Source organism: Sus scrofa, chromosome 7 (assembly GCF_054392235.1).
Source record: "Sus scrofa isolate SSC_HxYL_T2T_F1_AM1 chromosome 7, Sscrofa_HxYL_maternal_Yorkshire_Landrace_v2.0, whole genome shotgun sequence".
NCBI classification, from domain to species: domain Eukaryota; kingdom Metazoa; phylum Chordata; class Mammalia; order Artiodactyla; family Suidae; genus Sus; species Sus scrofa.
In genome coordinates, this window is record NC_139389.1 from 28,420,017 (window position 1) to 28,435,851 (window position 15,835).

Genomic DNA, 15,835 nt, shown 5'->3' on the forward strand with positions numbered 1-15,835 from the left:
CGCATTTTGCCTAGCCACCATTTTCCGTCTAGTTCTAGCCAATCAATTGCTTTGGAGCCTTACGCTCCAAAGTCCAATAGGAATCCCGACATTCTGTGAAGAAGGAAGTAAAGGAAAGAAAGGGCCTTCTAGTGGGCGAGGTCTACGTAGTCTGGAGCCAATTGCTTCTGGCCTTTGGTTATGACTGGCAGCTACTCAAACGAATAAAGCCCTCCCTGGCCGGCGACAGGACGTGTGGAGTTAATACCAATCCGGTGGCCGTGCTTACTGTCTGTGACTGTGTCAGCCAATAGACATTGTGCAAGGGCAGCACCGCGCAAACCTCTTTGCTCCCCTGCCCTTTGGACCAATCCTTTCTTTTGACCCTGTGGGATTGACAGGCATTCAGACCTATAGTAATTAGAAAACCCTGAGGCCTGCCCAAAGATCGTGGGCAGGAGGCGGTTTCTCGTTTGTTGGGGCGCTTGTACGTGTGTTTCGGGGGATTAAGGGGTACACGGGGGCGAAGCAGAACCGGCCATGGCAGCAGCGGAGGAGGAGGACGGGGGCCCCGAAGGGCCAAACCGCGAGCGGGGCGGGGCGGGCGCGACCTTCGAATGTAATATATGTCTGGAGACTGCTCGGGAAGCTGTGGTCAGCGTGTGTGGCCACCTGTACTGGTGAGAATCTGGGAAGGGGGCGAAAAAGAGTGGGTCTCACCTCTATAGTATGGAGGCTGGGGGTGAGAGGGGGCATATAGGCTTATAGATGATCAGAGGGCACATTCTCCTAGGTGAGGCCTCAGGAGGGTTCTTAGGTCTTTTTAGGTATGTGTGGGCGAGAGGGTCACATCTGTGCAGAGGAGACCTGTGGAAAGGAGTCATAGAAACTAGGAGCTGGGGCGTACGGTGTGTTAAGAGGAAAGGGGGCACAGGGGGTGGGCGCTGCACAGCGGTGCAGATGAGACCCGAGCCACCTTACCCCAGGGAGGTTGGGAACAGATTAGACTCAAAGGTCAGGGGAGATAGGCATCAGGTGAGTAAAGGGAGATCTGGGGAACGTGGGATCACATTCCGGTGAGATATGGGAAGGGGCAGGATGACAAACCTGGGGACAGGGGTGCTGTAGAGGAGCAGTCCCCAGAGGTTAAGGAATTATGGAAAGAGGGCCCTTTATTGGACATGGGAGAGAAGAAAAGGAGTAGCAAAAGAAGATACTGGTAAAGGGGGTTTGGTTTGGGATTAATGGGGGCATAGATGGGGCTGGGGCTGAAAGGAGATCTGGAAAAGGATGGTCAAGAGAACTGGAAATTAAGTTGAAAGGTTGAGAAGAGAGGGGGAGAGGAGCGGGTTGAGCATGTTGAGGGTGGACGTAGCTCTAGGTATTGGAAAGTCAGAGAAGCAGGGAGGCCAGTTTGGCTGGCATAGTAGAGGTTGTGGAAAATATGGCAGGAAACAGCAGGTAACACCTGGGAACGGGTGGCGAGTTAGGACCCTGAGTTTGAGTCTGTGTCTTTTGTGTAGCTGGTCTGACCTTTTTCTTTCCCCCTTTCCAGTTGGCCCTGTCTTCATCAGGTGCGTACTCAGAGGAGATGAAGAGGGAGATGGGGAGGTCTGAGGAGCTGGAAGACGCTTCTGTGTACTGGAAACCACTACATTTTTTTCCCCCAGTGGCTGGAGACACGGCCAGAGCGGCAAGAGTGCCCAGTGTGTAAAGCTGGGATCAGCAGAGAAAAGGTTGTCCCCCTCTATGGGCGAGGGAGCCAGAAGCCCCAGGATCCCAGGTGAGAGAGGGGAGGTAGTGCTGAGGGAAGGGAAGAGGAGGGAGTATTATTCCCTGTTGATCATCCCTCTCCTCTTCCTCAGATTGAAAACTCCACCCCGCCCGCAGGGCCAGCGACCGGCGCCTGAGAGCAGAGGGGTGAGTCTTGTGTGATTGCCTTCCTTCCTTGCCAAAGACTTGCCCAGCTCCCCACTGACGTTCTTCACCTCCCTAGGGATTCCAGCCATTTGGCGACACTGGGGGCTTTCACTTCTCGTTTGGTGTTGGTGCTTTTCCCTTTGGCTTTTTCACCACCGTCTTCAATACCCACGAGCCATTTCGTCGGGGGACAGGTAAGAGCCTTCCCTCAGCTGCTCCTGGCGAGCCCTCCGACCCCCGCAGCCCTGCCTCCCTCCTGGCCTCCCAGTGGCCGCTGCGTCCACAGCTTTCTTCTCTCCCACAGGTGTGGATCTGGGACAGGGTCACCCGGCCTCCAGCTGGCAGGACTCCCTCTTCTTGTTTCTCGCCATCTTCTTCTTTTTCTGGCTGCTCAGTATTTGAGCTGTGTCTCCCTCCTGCCCACCTCCAGCCAGAGGAGAATCAGTATTGGGGGTCCCTGCTGACCCTTCCTTACTCCCGGATCCTCGCTGCCCCCCCACACACCCTCCATTTCTGTCGCCTAAGGCCAACCCTGGCCACTCTCTGGGAGGGTGTGGGGAGGAGGGGCAACATCTGCAGGATGGGAGAACCTTTGCTCTGGACGGACGGCTCCCTCGAGAGCAACGTAACTCCCAGCTCAGGGAGGGGGAGGACCGAAGAGAAGGCCCGGCCCTCCTCCCTCCCAATGCTTTGCTTCCCCCACACTTCTTGATTTGATGCTGACAGGTGGGCAAGGCTCCCTCTGATGCTCCCCCCACGTTCCCCTTGTTGATTTAATTTAATTTTTCCCTCCCCAGTGTCTAATGTGGGCTCCGAGTCTTCAGTGCTTCCTTCCCCTTACTACCTCCTTTCTTACAAATTCAATAAATAAGGTGAGATGTATTCATGGGATCTCCGCCCACCTCTGTCCGTCCCTGTCCCTCCTTCTTTCCACAACAGGGAGCATCTTCTCCCTGGTGTGAGTGGGTGTTGGTGTGGTGGGGGGGAGGGTGTCTCACACACACACACACAAACACAAGCAAATGGGGCAAGATGTGTCAGGTGTTTACTCATGATGGCTTGTGGGGGGCTCTGGTTGTGGAGGAGAGCTTGGGGAGGCGGGGTGGAGATTATACAGGGGTGAACTGGTCTGGGGCCAGAACCGAGTGTGGGAAAAAGAAAAGGCAGAGGGTGGGTGGCCGTCTGGCTGGGGCTGCTCAAGGCGCTCCTGCACTGCTCTCAGCCGCCTCGGGATCCTCCGGCTGGTTCAGCTCCGCACGCTCCTCCTCGTCTTCCTCCTGGTTTTCGGGGGCCTTCCTGGGAGGGGGCGTTGGGGAGAATTCGCCGTATTTCCAGCACTCTGTCATCCTCCCCCCGCACCCCTCCCTGCTGCCTGGAGGCCCTCTGGCCTCCTCTGCTCACCTCTCCTGTCCTCTGCGTTGCCGCCTGTGCCACATGATGACCCCGACGAGCAGGGCGGCGGTCCCCAGGCCTCCCAGGATCCCCAGGGCTAGGGCTAGCGTTCCCAGCCCCGGCCCTTCGACAGAACCTGTGGGGAGTTGGGGAGAACTGAGGGCACAGCCCCGCCGCGCACAGTTCCTTTCTTGCCCAGTATCCCCGCCGTCGTGCTGAGGGCGGTCAGCTTCCCTCTGACCTTACCCAGCCCCTCACCTGCCGCCGGCCCCTCCTCGCCTGTTTCTGGAAGACAAAGTTGGAGCAGGTCAGAAGGAACGGCTTCAGTTTGGGAGAGGGCTGTTGAGCGGCAGCCCCCACAGACTTTCCCTCTCCTCCCGCGGTTCAGCGGGGAGAGGGGCCAGGCCGCCCGTTCTCTCGGTGGGGTTTGGATGGGGCAGAGGGGGCCTAGATGTGGCTGCACTGAGGGAGGGGTGGGGTGGCTCTTGGGGACAGTGCCAGAACGAGGTGGGGAACTGGAGCCTGCGGTGTCCCTCCGCCTGCCCCAGGGGCCCTTTGGAGAGAAGTCTCACCAATGATGCTGATGCTGATGGCTCGGCTCTTCTGGGGCCCGTGGCTGGGATGGGTGGCCACACAGCTGTAGGTTCCCTGGTCCTCAGGCCCTACCTCAGGGAGCAGCAGCACGGGGCTGGGGGAAAGGGGCAGGGGTGTGCCCTGGGGGGCGGGGGGGGGGGGGCGGGCAGGAGACCATTAACCACATCCTCAGGTACCCTTGTCTTCCTCAGCTTCTCTCCTGCCCCCTATCTCCATGGGCCCCTTGCCCTCCTAGCTGCCAGTGACGTAACTCACCACCTCCCAGCCCCTGTTCCAGGTCACTCACATCCTTGGTCCAGTGGATTTGGGGCGGGGGCTGGACAGAGGTTTCACAGGTCAAGGTCACAGTCCCACCAGGAGGTACAGCTCCACCTGCTGGCTCTACCACCAACTGGACTTCCTCCAGGGGCACAGGCTCTGGAGGTGGGCCGGGCATGAGTTGAAGAGTTAAACCTGTGTGTGGTTCCAGTGGCCACAGACTTAACCCTCTGATCCCCAAGGGTCCTCCTTCCTGACATGTGCTCACCCAAGCTTTGGGCAGCTCCCCACCTCTGTGCTCACCCCAGACACTGGGCCGGATGGGAGCTGTGTGCAGGGCTCGGCGCCGGGGAAAGCTCGGGCTGAAGCTACAGGAGAAGGTGGGTTGGGGAGCTCCTCCCCAGGCCGGGGTCACCATCAACTCGGAGTGGAGTGTGAAAAGCCCTGTCTCGGGGTGTCTCCTGGTCTCTTCCTTCACAGACACTCCTGTGGTGGAGGGAAGACAAGGCGAGGCATCCAGGGTGGGTGCAAGAGAGGGGCCACAAGGAAGGCAGCCGGGAGGGGGCGCCTTGGGGCTCACCTTTGCCGTCAGGTATCAGAGTTTTTCCATCCAAGTGCCAGCTAAGAGTCCCTGCAGGGTAGCCCCCCTCAGACACACAAGTCCCCACCTGGGGAAAAAGTGACGTCGTCATCTTTGACGATAAGAGACTCCACACAGGTGCACTCCTCTCCCCACTCTCAGGACCCCTTTCGACGTCTCCCCTTTTCATCTGCTACCTTGTTGGGGACACCAGCCATGAGTTCAGAGGCAGGATCAACAATGTCCGGCTTCCCAGGAATCTCTGAAGGAGGGAAACTTCCTATCAGAGGCTGCAGCCTTGAAGGTTCTCACAGCCCGGGTGTGGGAATGGGGGCAGCTGAAGCAGGTTCTCAAATGCCAGGGCCAGGGAGCCAAGGGCTGGGGTGGAAGGCTTTTCCTGAGATGGGACGTGGGCCTCGAAGGAGGCCCCGGAACCCTTACGGTAGACTTGGACTCGGTAGTTGGACTTGGTCTCCTTTCCGTTCCGGCTCGTTGCCCGACACCGGAAAGTCCCCTCGTCCTGGATCCCAACAGCCGGCAGGAGGAGGGAGCCATTGGGGAGGACCCGTGCCACACTGTCCCAGGGGCCTCCCTGGGGAGTCAGGACCTTCCAAGCTTCTGTCCGGCCTGTGTTCTGGGGTCAGAGGGGAGAGGTCGAAGTGGCGCAAGCCCTTGGGGAGAGGGCTGATGCGGTAGGCAGGACGGATGCAAATCCTCACTGGTCTCCCCAGGAGTGGGAAGGCTGTGACGAGAGCCCCACTTACCAGTTTCCATTCCAGCTGCTGGGGTGGTTTCTTGGGGGCCCCCTTACAGTTCAGCACCAGTGGCTTCCCGATCCGGGCTGTGATGTTTTGATCACTTACTGCTACCCCTGGGAGACAGCACCATGACGGCAGGACAGTGGGGGCGGGGGGAGGGGAGGCACAACATCACAGTGGCGGGGCGGTGGGGGGGCAGCACCACGATGGAGGGGCAGGAAGGAGGGTCTGATAAAACTAGAACCCAGTGGATGTGGGAGATTGAAAAGCAGTACCCAGGTTCCCAGAAAGTTGTGGGAAGATTTGGGGAGGGGGCAGAGTGCTTTCTGGGGGGAGGATTGGTGTCAGGGAGGAGTGGCTCACCCCACAGACTGAGGACCAGCACCCAGACTCCGGCCGTTGTCCCTGCTGCCATCCTGCTTCCTCCCCAGGCTCCTGGCTCTGTCTGCCCCTCGTTGCTGTGGCCACCACCCTAGGTGGGGCTTGTACCCTCTCCTCCATCCTGTCCCGTCACAGGGAATGCTAGGAATTCATGCCTCTTGGACAAGAGTCCTTCAGGTACTAAGAGAAACAATTGTCACCCCACCCCTGGGCACAGCCACCATCTATGGGGGTGGGGAGTTTATTTCCTAGGGTCTTTCAGCCCCTCAGGACCCCAATCTACTCCATCAGTCCACGATTGGAGGACCAGAGCCCCATCTTGACTTGGCAGTGTTGCCAGGCAACAGGGTTCAGGCCTGGCTCTTTCCCTGGAGAGGAGGCAGGGGTGAGACCTGGGGCTTGGGTGGTGGGGGCAAGGCTGGGGGACTCAGGAGAAAAACCTATCTGGGGCTCGATGAGAGCAAAATATTTTTTTCTGGGGTTTCTCATGTTTTTTGAAAAGAATTCTCAACTAAGCCCAGGGAAAAAAGAAATTTCTTTATTTAAAACTGCATTTTTTTTGTTTTTTGTTTTTTTGTTTTTCTGTGAAACTACAAGTTTACAAGTGAGGCGAGAACTGCCCCTGGCCCATGCCTCCCCCCGCCAGCCATCACACTCCCAACCTGCCCCCCAATCCTGCCGGGATCTTTGACAGGAGAGATTCCCCACTGTGACAGCCTTATAAAATCCTGAGGATGTTTGAGGGGTTCAGATGGTAGGGTTCAGGGCCAAGGGCAGGACAGTGGTGTTTTACCTTCCCCCAAACCTGGCAGCCTCTCTCCTCTCTCTCCCCACCCTCTTGATTTTGGACTGAGAAAAAACAAAAAGATGCCTCACTTCTGGGGAAATCGAGGGAGATAACATACACAAACACCCCAACCCCCAAGGAACATATTTGGCAATAACCCCCTCCCCATTCTTCCCCTTCCAACCTGCAGATAGTAGCTTTAAAAAAAGATTTAAAGATGTGTCACTCACAGGGGAAGGTGGCATTTGCTCAAGATTAGAGTCTGGCCCGGCCCAAGGATTGTGGGAAGAGGGGCCGATAGGTTGGCAGAACAAGCCCCGACTGCCTTCACACCAAACGCAGCAGAAAGCTGCCTGCACAAGCAAACACCTAAGTGGCTTTACAAGCAAAGGAGAACGCCTAAGTGGCTTTAGGGGGGCAGGCTTGGTGCCCTACTAAATGTACTTCCTGACAGGACTGGAGCCAGGCAGGCCTCTTCACCAGTTCTATCTGTTCCCCGTCCTCTTATCATGACCCCTTTGGCTATCACCCCTAATATGGGAAAGCAAGAAACAAACGAAATCAACATATTTATAAAAACATCTACTTCCCCCAAACTAAAAATTAAGAACCACCATCACCAACAAAAAAACCCTGAAATTAAAAAAAAAAAAAATACAGATGGATCCAGGGTTAATTTTTCTTTCCTTAAAAAAAAAAAAAAAAAAGTTCAACCCCAAAGCCCAGTCAACAATTCCCTAAAGTAGCAGAAACTCCCTCCGAGGTAGATATCTGAGTCAGACACTCTCGTCCACCGAGCGATTCTATTGGTTTAAGATGAGCTGCGTATGAGGTAATAAAGCCGTCTGGAGGGGCAGGGGTGGGGAGGCACAGGGGCGTGGCCCATGTCCTCTGTCCAGAAGTCATGTCCCCATTTTTGGCATCTCTGGTCGGGCAGGGCTGGCTGGCGGCTCCATAGATCCCAGAACAGATAAGGGGGGTGGGGGAGGGAGAGTGGGGGCGCCTAGAAGAAGAGGGGGGCGGGGTAGGAGAGAGAAACAGAATGCATGAGAGAGAGAGGGGAGAAAGTTCTGAAAACTAGGATTCTAGGTGTGTGTATTTGTGTGTGAGCAAGAAAGGTGGAGAAAAAATGAAGGAAAAAGGGGGAAATAGACCCCACTCTCCTCTCAGGGGACCCCGTCTTCCTTGCCACAGAGTCAGCACCCCAGCACTGAGAGAGTCTGGCCAGGGAAGGGATGCTCCTGTTGGCCCGTCTCTAGCTTGTGCTTCTCCTGTGTCTGGGTTTGTCCTCTGGATGCCTGCGTCCTCTTCAAGAGTTGCCTTGGGAGCCCCCACCCCTGTGGCCCTCAGGGGCGAGATCAGTTGGAAGTGTCAGAATGAACGCTCCCTGGTCCCTCTGTCGGAGACGTCACTGAGGACGGAGTCACAGCCTCCTGCCAGCCACCGTTTGCCTGGGAAAAGAGACAAGACAGTTGGGGTAGGGCTTTGGGGAACCCAGTGTGGGGACCGGCACCGCCCCGGCAAAGGCCATCCCGTCCTGGTGGTATTCACTCATTCACTCACCCTCATTTCCCGAGGGCTATACATCTGGCCTCCCCCGAGGTTATCCCCATAGCCCCCTGGCCCCATCGAGTGTCGGAGTGATTCCACCTGCAGGCAACGGAGGAGGACATGACACAGTGAGAAGAAGCCTCAGAAGAAAAAAAGTCGCACATCCTAAAGCAGGGAGTCGGAGTTTGGGAAAGCCCTACTCAAGGCGGGATGGACCACCTGACCTGGGAGGCAGAGTAGGAATCTCCGTTGAGCCCGGGCATTCCCAGAAACATGTCACCGGATCCTGAGAGATTGAAAGAGCCGCCAGAGCCTTGGGGGAGCAGAGGGGGAATTAGGGAAGGGTGTAACGGAGCCTGTGGTGGCAGACAGGAGACTCACCACAGCTCTCAGTTTTCAAAAAGCCCCTGACCTAGCTCTGCGGGGCTGTGCCACCATACACAAATGACCCACAAAACAACACTGCAACACTCAGGGAACGGGCTATTCCTGAGCCCTCCTTGGCCAGTGGCCGGAAGAAAGGCAGAAGTAAATTCACTGGAGTGGCCTCTGTCCCCTGGGGTCCCCATCCCATCTCAGCTTGGTCCCGCTCACCCCAAAAGGGCCCCCTCTCTGCTATGATCCTGCCTAGACAGGAAGTGGGAACAAAAGCAGGAAGCGTGCAAAACAGCCAGCCAGGGGTGGCAGCCGCGGGATCCACCTGCGGAGGAAGGGGGTGTCGGGGAGCTGGTGCGGCTGTGGCCTCCCTGGGTGACCGACACGGCGGTCTTGACAGCGTAGATGTTTGCCTCCTCTTGGAACTTTCCAATATTTTTCTTGTAACGAATCCGCTTGTTGCCAAACCAGTTGGAGACCTGCGGGGTGTTGGGCAGAAAGGAGGCTCAGGTGGGAACCTGTCCCTCTGTAAACACCTGAGTCATCAGGACTGGAGAGCGTTTTGCCCCCAAACTCCTTGTCCCCAAGCCCCCCCAGTACCTGAGAGACAGTGATCCCGCACTTCTTGGCGAGCTCCTCCTTAGCCTCCTCACTAGGATATGGGTTACTCAGGTGGGAGTAGAAATACTCATTCAGGACCTCAGTGGCCTGTTTGCTGAAGTTACGACGTTTTCGTCTACGGAGGAGAGAGGGGCCGGTGAGGAGGGTGTTGGTGTCCCCACAGGGCCACCATGTTGCTGCACCCCAGAGGGCACCGCTGTCACGGAGAATTGTGTATTCTGCAACATGGCAGCCCCGAGGCTGAGAGACGAGTGGAAGGAGCCCGGAGCTGGGGGCCGGCCTGGGGCCCTGGGCCCCACCTGGCATCCAGGAAGCGGGAACGCAGGATCATGACGGCCTCGCAGGTGCTCTGCTTGAGTTGCATCTGGATGGCGCTGAACTTTCGATGGATGATGCTCACCATGCGCTCCATCTCCTTGGGTGCCACGGGCCGCGTGCGGCTCTGCTCCCTCAGCAGGTTCATGACGTGGGTTGTGAACTCGTTACATGCCTGCAGTGGGGGCCAGTGGCCTGGTGAGGAGGGGCCCATGGGCCTCGAGATTCCCCCAAGGGCGTCTCCCTCCACCCGCTCCAGCGTCCTCTCCTCACCTGCTCGTACTTCTCCAGCTCCGAGTGGTAAATGTGGCGGATCTGGGCAAGTTTGCTGCGATAGTCCGAGTGTTCGATGGAGTTGTCAGGGGACACACCGCCCCCCGAGGCTGCGGCGGCTGCAGCTGCTGCCGCTGAGCCACCCCCTTTCTCGGGCCCAGCCACACCCTCCGCCAGAAGCATGTTGTCCAAGCGCATCAGCTGTGGGTCCACGGGCTCCTCCTCTTGGGAGCTTCGGATGCTGAGGCCTAGCGTGCAGGCGGGTGGACTTAGGGACCGGGGACCCCACACCAGCTCTCAGCCCTCCTGGAGACCCAGGTCTCCAGGTGTGGGTCCTCTTCCCAGGCCTCCTCAGCAAATCTTCCTGACCCCCACTCTCCTCTGGGCCCCAAGTTGTCAAACTCTCAGCCTGAGTCCTACAGTGAACAGGGTTCTGTCCCCAGAGTTGAGAAGTCAGACGGGGATCCCACATACCGGTTTTCTCCTTGATTTCACACAGGACGCTAAAGAGAGCAGGCTTCATTCGGTGGCAGTTTAGGGCGTGTTTCCTTGGGAGGAACGGGAGAGAAAAGTTGAGAGGCTACAGGAACGGGGGAGTGGGAAAGACCCAACCACAAAGCGACACACCCAGGAGGGTGAGAGAGAGCCTGGGAACAAGGGAGGAGATGGGTAAATCTGTGGTGGGAGAAAGTGGGGTTCGGGGCAGAATGGAGTTGGGGGGTTCATAGGAAGAGATCGGCTCCCAGTGTGTGGACACTCGGGGAAGCGGCTTGGCTTTGGATGGGTGGAGGGAAGGTGCAGCCGGCGAAAGGCACCATGGCCGGGCGGAGGACCGTGGGAGAGGATCCAGAAGGGTTGAGAGGGCGACCTGGGGTGACTGCAGAAATGAGGGTGACTAGGTACATTTCAGAGGAAGAGAGGAGGCTGGGGAGGAGAAGAGTTGGAGTTTGAGGGGTCAGAGGTGCTAAGCTAGAGTGGGGAGTTCGGTATAGAGGTGTGTGAAGAAGGGTCCTGGGACTGAGCAGGGCGGGAGGCTCTGATGCTTCCAGTGTCAGCTGAGCTGGGGCAGAGGGTGAGCTCGGCCCCTTGGAGGCTGGGCCAGGGCTGGAGAGGAATGGTAGGAGCTCTGGGCAGGGGTGTGGAGGCCCGCAGGCCGACGGTGGGCTGGAGAGTTTAGGGGAGAAGATCTTAGTCTGGGAGCCAGAAGGGAGCTCTGGAGATGGCAGGGTGTTCCAGGGGAGAGTGGGGGGGTCAGTGAGAGTTGGGGGGGTGAGACCACCTAGGGTTCCCCCTTTTGAAGGTTTCGGGTACTGGGGCTGAAAGGAGGCTTGAGAGGGATCAGTTATCTCTGGGCTCCCGCGAGAAAGGAAAGGAAGGGAGAGCTGAAGGATCCTGGGGAGGGTCCTGGAGTTGGGGGGCTCCCAGCAGGCTCGGAGCTTGTGAACGGGCATTCTGCTGGGTCTGTGTGGGGTCCCGGGTTGGGGGCACTCACTTGGCCTGGGCCTCGTCCAGGCTCTGGTCGGTGATGGTCATTATCTGCTGCAGAATGTCCCCGATGTCTTGCTTCCCTCGGCCTCCCGGGACCCCCCCGCTACCCCCACCGGGGTCTCCGCCACCGGGAGGTTCGCCAGGGCCCCCAGGCTCCCCACCCACCAATCCCAGGCCCCCCCGGCCCCCGCCTGGAGGGGGCGGCCCCAGCAGCCGCTCGTCCATAGTTGGGGGGGGGCCCTGAGGCCCCCTCCCTGCTCCGCCCCTCCCCCCCGCCTGGTTCCTTCCCCCCCAAACTCGCCGGGGCCGCTGCTCCCTCCACCCCAACCCCCGCCCGTCTCCCCCTCTCCCGGCTCTCCCGGGGGTCCGCCCCGGCCCTGGAGGGAGACCTGGGGTACCGTCTGGGCCCCCCACAGGAGACCCCGGCCCCCGGCGGCGGAGAAAATGGAGCCGGAGAGAGAGAGGAGGCCCAAGCGGGGGTGTGTGAGTGAGAGAGAGAGAGAGAGAGAGAGAGAGAGAGAGAGAGAGGGAGGGGAGAGAGAGAGCGAGAGAGCGAGAGGGAGAGAGGGAGGGAGGAGGGAGGAGGGAGGAGGCTGGGGGAGGGGAGCTGGGGAGGAAGAGGAGGGGAGAAGAGAGGAGGAACAGGGAGGAGCTGGGGGCGGAGAGAGACACAGAAACAGAGGAACTGAGACCAAGTGGAGGAGGGGACGAGGGGAGGAGACTGGCCCTTGGGGAAAAGAAGGGAAGGCCCCAGGGATGGACCTCTGTGGCTTGGGAGGGCGCCGTGTTGGGGGCTGGGGGCACCTGCCGCCGGGGTTCTGAATCCGGGTTCTAGCTGATGTGGACTCCGGCCGCGGGAATGCCTGGGTTCACAGACAGCTTAGTTCATATTTCTTCTCCTAATGACTCCCCTCCCTGTTCTACTTAATTAAAACCAGGAGAGGGGGGCTGGGGGGGATAATTAGGAAGGTCTCTAGCCGCTGCTTAATGAGCCAGTAATTAACCAGCCAGGGAGGGGAGCTGGCCTCTGGCCAGACTGGGGAGAGTGGCGGCCTCTGGCCTCACCTTCCTACCCTCCACCCCGCCACCCAGACACCAGTCTTCAGTCCAGAGGGGAATTATATTTATTCACATAACCAAACATCAGACAGTTCAGAACAGCAGTGGGGAGGGAGGGTGGGCAGGGCTCAATGTCCATCCACAGGCTGTAGGCCCCTCAGTTCTGGGGCTGGGGGGGCGATGTGCCAGGGTGGGGGGGTGGGGGGGTGGGAGAAGAGTCAATGTCTCTGCTGTGCCCTCTCCTCCCTTCTTGTTGGGAAGAAGGGTGGAACTGTCTCTCAGGTCAGAACCTCCGGAGATTTGCCTCCTTGGGAGGTGGAGGCCTGAGCCCTCAGCTCCCACCTGGTGGCCAGACTATGGGGGGAGGGTGTCCCCACAGCTCAGGACCAAGACTCCAGGCCCTCCCTGAGATCAGAGGAAAGGGTGAGGTGTCCCTCTGTACCTAGGATCCTCTCCCGGCCTCAAGCTCCCACCTACTTGGTCACAGGGGGAGTTAAATATCCATCCTACCTTGACAATTCCCAGGGTTTGAGGACTTTCACCCCCTCTAGTTCCCAGGAAAGGTGGATGAGGGCAGTGAATATTGAGAATTCTGCTGGTTCTTCCAGTCTCTGGTGCCCCTGCGGGGCAGGGCTCAAGGCCTGCAGTGGGCCGCCCAGCTTTGAACCCCGGGAGTGCAGAAGGGCTGGTGGGAGCTCAAGTCTTAGCAGGTGTGTGTGGGGGGCTGGGACCTTTGCTCCTCCATTCGACCTCCACCCTGAACTCTCAGCAGCAACTCCAGGAGCTCCTGCCCCCCTGGGGGTAGGGGAGGCTCTGACCGCTGGGCTTCCATCCGCTGGCACTGGAGGAGGAGAGGCAGGGAAGGTTGTTGGTAAGGTTCTAAGAGGAGCAGGCCTTGAAAGGAGCCAGGCTGGTGTGAGGGGCATATAGGACATGTGTGATGGGGATGGGGGACTAGGGCAGGTGCCTGGGGAGAAGGAGGGGTGGGGCCCCAAAGAGAACAGGGACCAAGAGACCAAGAAGCCTGGGCCTTGTCTCCTGGGGGGGCAGGCAGTGGGGTGACTCACCTGGTGACTGAGGATAGTGCTGTAGAGCTGTTCTCTGTCCTCAAGAGGCCGGGGTGGGACTCGGCCTAGGCTTGGGAGCTTCTGGGGGGCATGGAAGGTGGCCCTCTGTTCTTCTAGGCGGCGGGACTGGGCTTCAGCCACCAGGTCCAGGAGCAGCTCAGTCTGCAGGGAGAGAAGGGAGGCCGAACGGGGCCCCACGGCTGGGAGAGGAGGGGGAGGGCTCAGAGACCCAGAGAAGCTGGCAGTCAGGAGTGGGGTGTGTGTGTGTGGGGGGGTGCAGGGTAAGGTGTTGAGGGACTTGGGATCAGGGCTCAGGGGTGTGATGGGGAGTCTGGAGGAGGTGGGGAAGGAGCCCGTGATGGAGTGGGGCTTGGTAACGGGATCAGGGAGGATGTGGGCACCAGGGTCAGGGAGTTCCCTGGGTGGGTGGGGGTACCTGTGTGGCGGGTCCCTGAAGGAGGAGGGGACGGAGGAGCAGATCGCCAAGGCCGAGTGCTGGTGTTCACAGGGGGCCAGCCATGCTCATCCTGATCGGGGTCCTGATGCTGAGAGACAGCGGTTCCAGCCAGTCAGGCAGGGGTGGGGTGGGCAGAGGGCTAGGCGAGTAGCCCATTTCCTCTCTCTGTGTCTGTTTCTGCCTCAGTGTGCCCAAGCCCCTCTGCGTCCCCGGAGTCCACCATGACTCAGTCTCTTTCTCAGGTCTTCTCACCTCCCTCTCGCAGTGTCAGCCTCCCCGACCCAGTACTCAGCTCACCTGCTCACCATTCTCTTCTTCCTGGGGTCTCTCAGCCTCCATCCCCTGGAGGGGAGAAGCCGATGGGGGGGGTGGGATTTGGGAGGAGGGCCGGAACCCTGAGGTCCTGAGGGGAGTAGGGGCTGAAAGGGGTGGGGGTGAGCCGGGGGCTGGATGCCTGGGTACTGAGCAGGAAGCTGGGTTCCTGGTCAGCCCCCCCACCGGCCCCGCCCATCCCTGTCAACTTCCTCCAGTTCTCTTTTCCCACCCGAGCTGCTTGCTAGACCTCGCTTGCCTCAGGGGAGCACAGAGACTGGGAAAAGCTCCTCCAGCTGCTGCAGTGGTGGAGGTTCAGGGTGGGGAAGGACTTTTGGCATTCTCATCTCCAGAGCCTCAGTAGCCCCCTAACCCCCCCAACTCTGTTCCCTCCACCCCCCCTCCTCCCCTGCAGTTCTGTCAACACAGGAACTAGCTACAAAGGAAGTGGTTTCACTCCTCAGAACCCCCCCAACCCCCCCCCCCATTCATTGCCCCAGGTATCTTCCCCAAGAAGGACCCTCTTCCTCAGCCTCTGTCAGACTTACTGGGACTGGGAGGAGCATGGTTCCAGGGGGAAGCAGAAGACTCAGATCCAGGGATGTCAGGCTCTCAAACATATACATATCCTCCTAGCACTGTGTCTAATAAATGTGTAGAATAGTTATCATTGCCCTATGGGTACTTGCGGTCTATTCAGGGGACAAAATATGCAGCACACGTAAGAGACAAGGGGGCAGGGGAAGCTTCCCTCTAGTCATGAAATAGGAAAGGGAGAGGATTAAACCTGGCTTGGTCTCTCTTTATTCGATGCTGGTCAGATTGGCTGATGCCGAGGTGGGAACAGGACAGCAGAGACATTTGGGACCTCCAAATAGCAACCTGTCCTATGAACTGAGTGACTTTAAGCATGAAATATGATGACAAGATCAAGTTTTGCCACTTAATGCCTTCCAATCTTGGGCAAATAAAATCTGTGCCTCAGTTTCTGAAAGATTAAAATGGAGGTTTTCGTTTTTGTTTTTCCTTTTTGGCCTCACGTGCGCATGTGGAAGTTGCCAGGCCAAGGATGGAATCCAGGCAACGCTGGGTCCTTTGCCTGCTGTGCTGGGCTGGGGATTGAACCTACACTGCCACGGAGGCAACGCTGGATCCTTAACCTGCTGCACCACAGTGGGAACTCTGGAGTTTTTTAAAAATAGAGTTGATATGAGGATTCAATGTGATAAAGCATTTGGCACATTGTGAATGCTTAATAAATGGTAGTTATTATTAGCCTTAAAAATGCTTCATGCCTCTGTGTCTCAGGTCCATTGCCTTGAAAGAGGTATAACTAGGAGTTCCTGTCATGGCTCAGCGGGTAATGAATCTGACTAGTATCCATGAGGATGCAGGTTTGATCCTTGGCCTCGCTCAGTGGGTTAAGGGTCTGGTGTTGCTATGAGCTGTCATGTAGGTCGCAGATGCGGCTCGGATCCCGCGTTGCTGTGGCTCTGGCGTAGGCCAGTGGCTACAGCTCTGATTCGACGCCTAGCCAGGAACCTCCATATGCCATGGGGAAGGCCCTAAAAAAAAAGAAAAAAAGAGATATAATTAACTGTATTGCTGATTGGTGGTTAAAGTTTGAGATGCTCTCTCCATCTCCCTCTACTTGAGGCCTCAGGAATC

General features: G+C 58.2%; 4 protein-coding genes across 11 annotated transcripts; 1 reads left to right on the forward strand and 3 right to left on the reverse strand.

The window, feature by feature from the left end:
- The first annotated feature begins 299 nt into the window (after positions 1-299).
- Positions 300-2,790, forward strand: RNF5 (ring finger protein 5). The gene is given in 6 exon segments (NM_001123224.1): positions 300-659; positions 1,535-1,553; positions 1,650-1,762; positions 1,845-1,899; positions 1,976-2,093; positions 2,204-2,790. Coding segments are annotated over 6 exon segments (543 nt in total). The 5' UTR covers positions 300-519; the 3' UTR covers positions 2,302-2,790.
- A 132-nt stretch (positions 2,791-2,922) lies between these two features.
- Positions 2,923-5,976, reverse strand: AGER (advanced glycosylation end-product specific receptor). 7 transcript variants are annotated; one of them, XM_084966703.1, is made up of 11 exons: positions 5,845-5,928; positions 5,488-5,594; positions 5,165-5,357; positions 4,921-4,985; positions 4,724-4,811; positions 4,447-4,629; positions 4,172-4,302; positions 3,864-4,005; positions 3,550-3,576; positions 3,301-3,427; positions 2,923-3,191 (listed from the first exon to the last, which is right to left on the reverse strand). In XM_084966703.1, exons 1-11 carry the CDS (start codon positions 5,894-5,896, stop codon positions 3,146-3,148), a joined length of 1,161 nt encoding a protein of 386 aa, XP_084822829.1. In that variant the 5' UTR covers positions 5,897-5,928; the 3' UTR covers positions 2,923-3,145. The 7 variants fall into 7 exon arrangements, with proteins under 7 accessions (XP_084822829.1, XP_084822826.1, XP_084822828.1 ...); XM_084966700.1 differs by having other exon boundaries at positions 2,923-3,195; positions 3,538-3,576; XM_084966702.1 differs by having other exon boundaries at positions 4,172-4,338.
- A 402-nt stretch (positions 5,977-6,378) lies between these two features.
- PBX2 (PBX homeobox 2) lies at positions 6,379-11,766 on the reverse strand. The gene is made up of 9 exons (NM_001123157.1): positions 11,277-11,766; positions 10,259-10,332; positions 9,785-10,032; positions 9,496-9,686; positions 9,176-9,311; positions 8,901-9,054; positions 8,425-8,513; positions 8,213-8,299; positions 6,379-8,100 (listed from the first exon to the last, which is right to left on the reverse strand). Exons 1-9 carry the CDS (start codon positions 11,495-11,497, stop codon positions 8,008-8,010), a joined length of 1,293 nt encoding a protein of 430 aa, NP_001116629.1. The 5' UTR covers positions 11,498-11,766; the 3' UTR covers positions 6,379-8,007.
- A 612-nt stretch (positions 11,767-12,378) lies between these two features.
- Positions 12,379-14,584, reverse strand: GPSM3 (G protein signaling modulator 3). 2 transcript variants are annotated; one of them, NM_001123119.1, is made up of 4 exons: positions 14,153-14,584; positions 13,835-13,937; positions 13,399-13,598; positions 12,379-13,172 (listed from the first exon to the last, which is right to left on the reverse strand). In NM_001123119.1, the coding sequence occupies exons 1-4, from the start codon at positions 14,192-14,194 to the stop codon at positions 13,035-13,037; spliced, it is 483 nt and encodes a 160-aa protein (NP_001116591.1). In that variant the 5' UTR covers positions 14,195-14,584; the 3' UTR covers positions 12,379-13,034. The 2 variants fall into 2 exon arrangements, with proteins under 2 accessions (NP_001116591.1, XP_005665877.3); XM_005665820.4 differs by having other exon boundaries at positions 13,835-13,943; positions 14,153-14,283.
- Between the last annotated feature and the right edge of the window lie 1,251 nt (positions 14,585-15,835).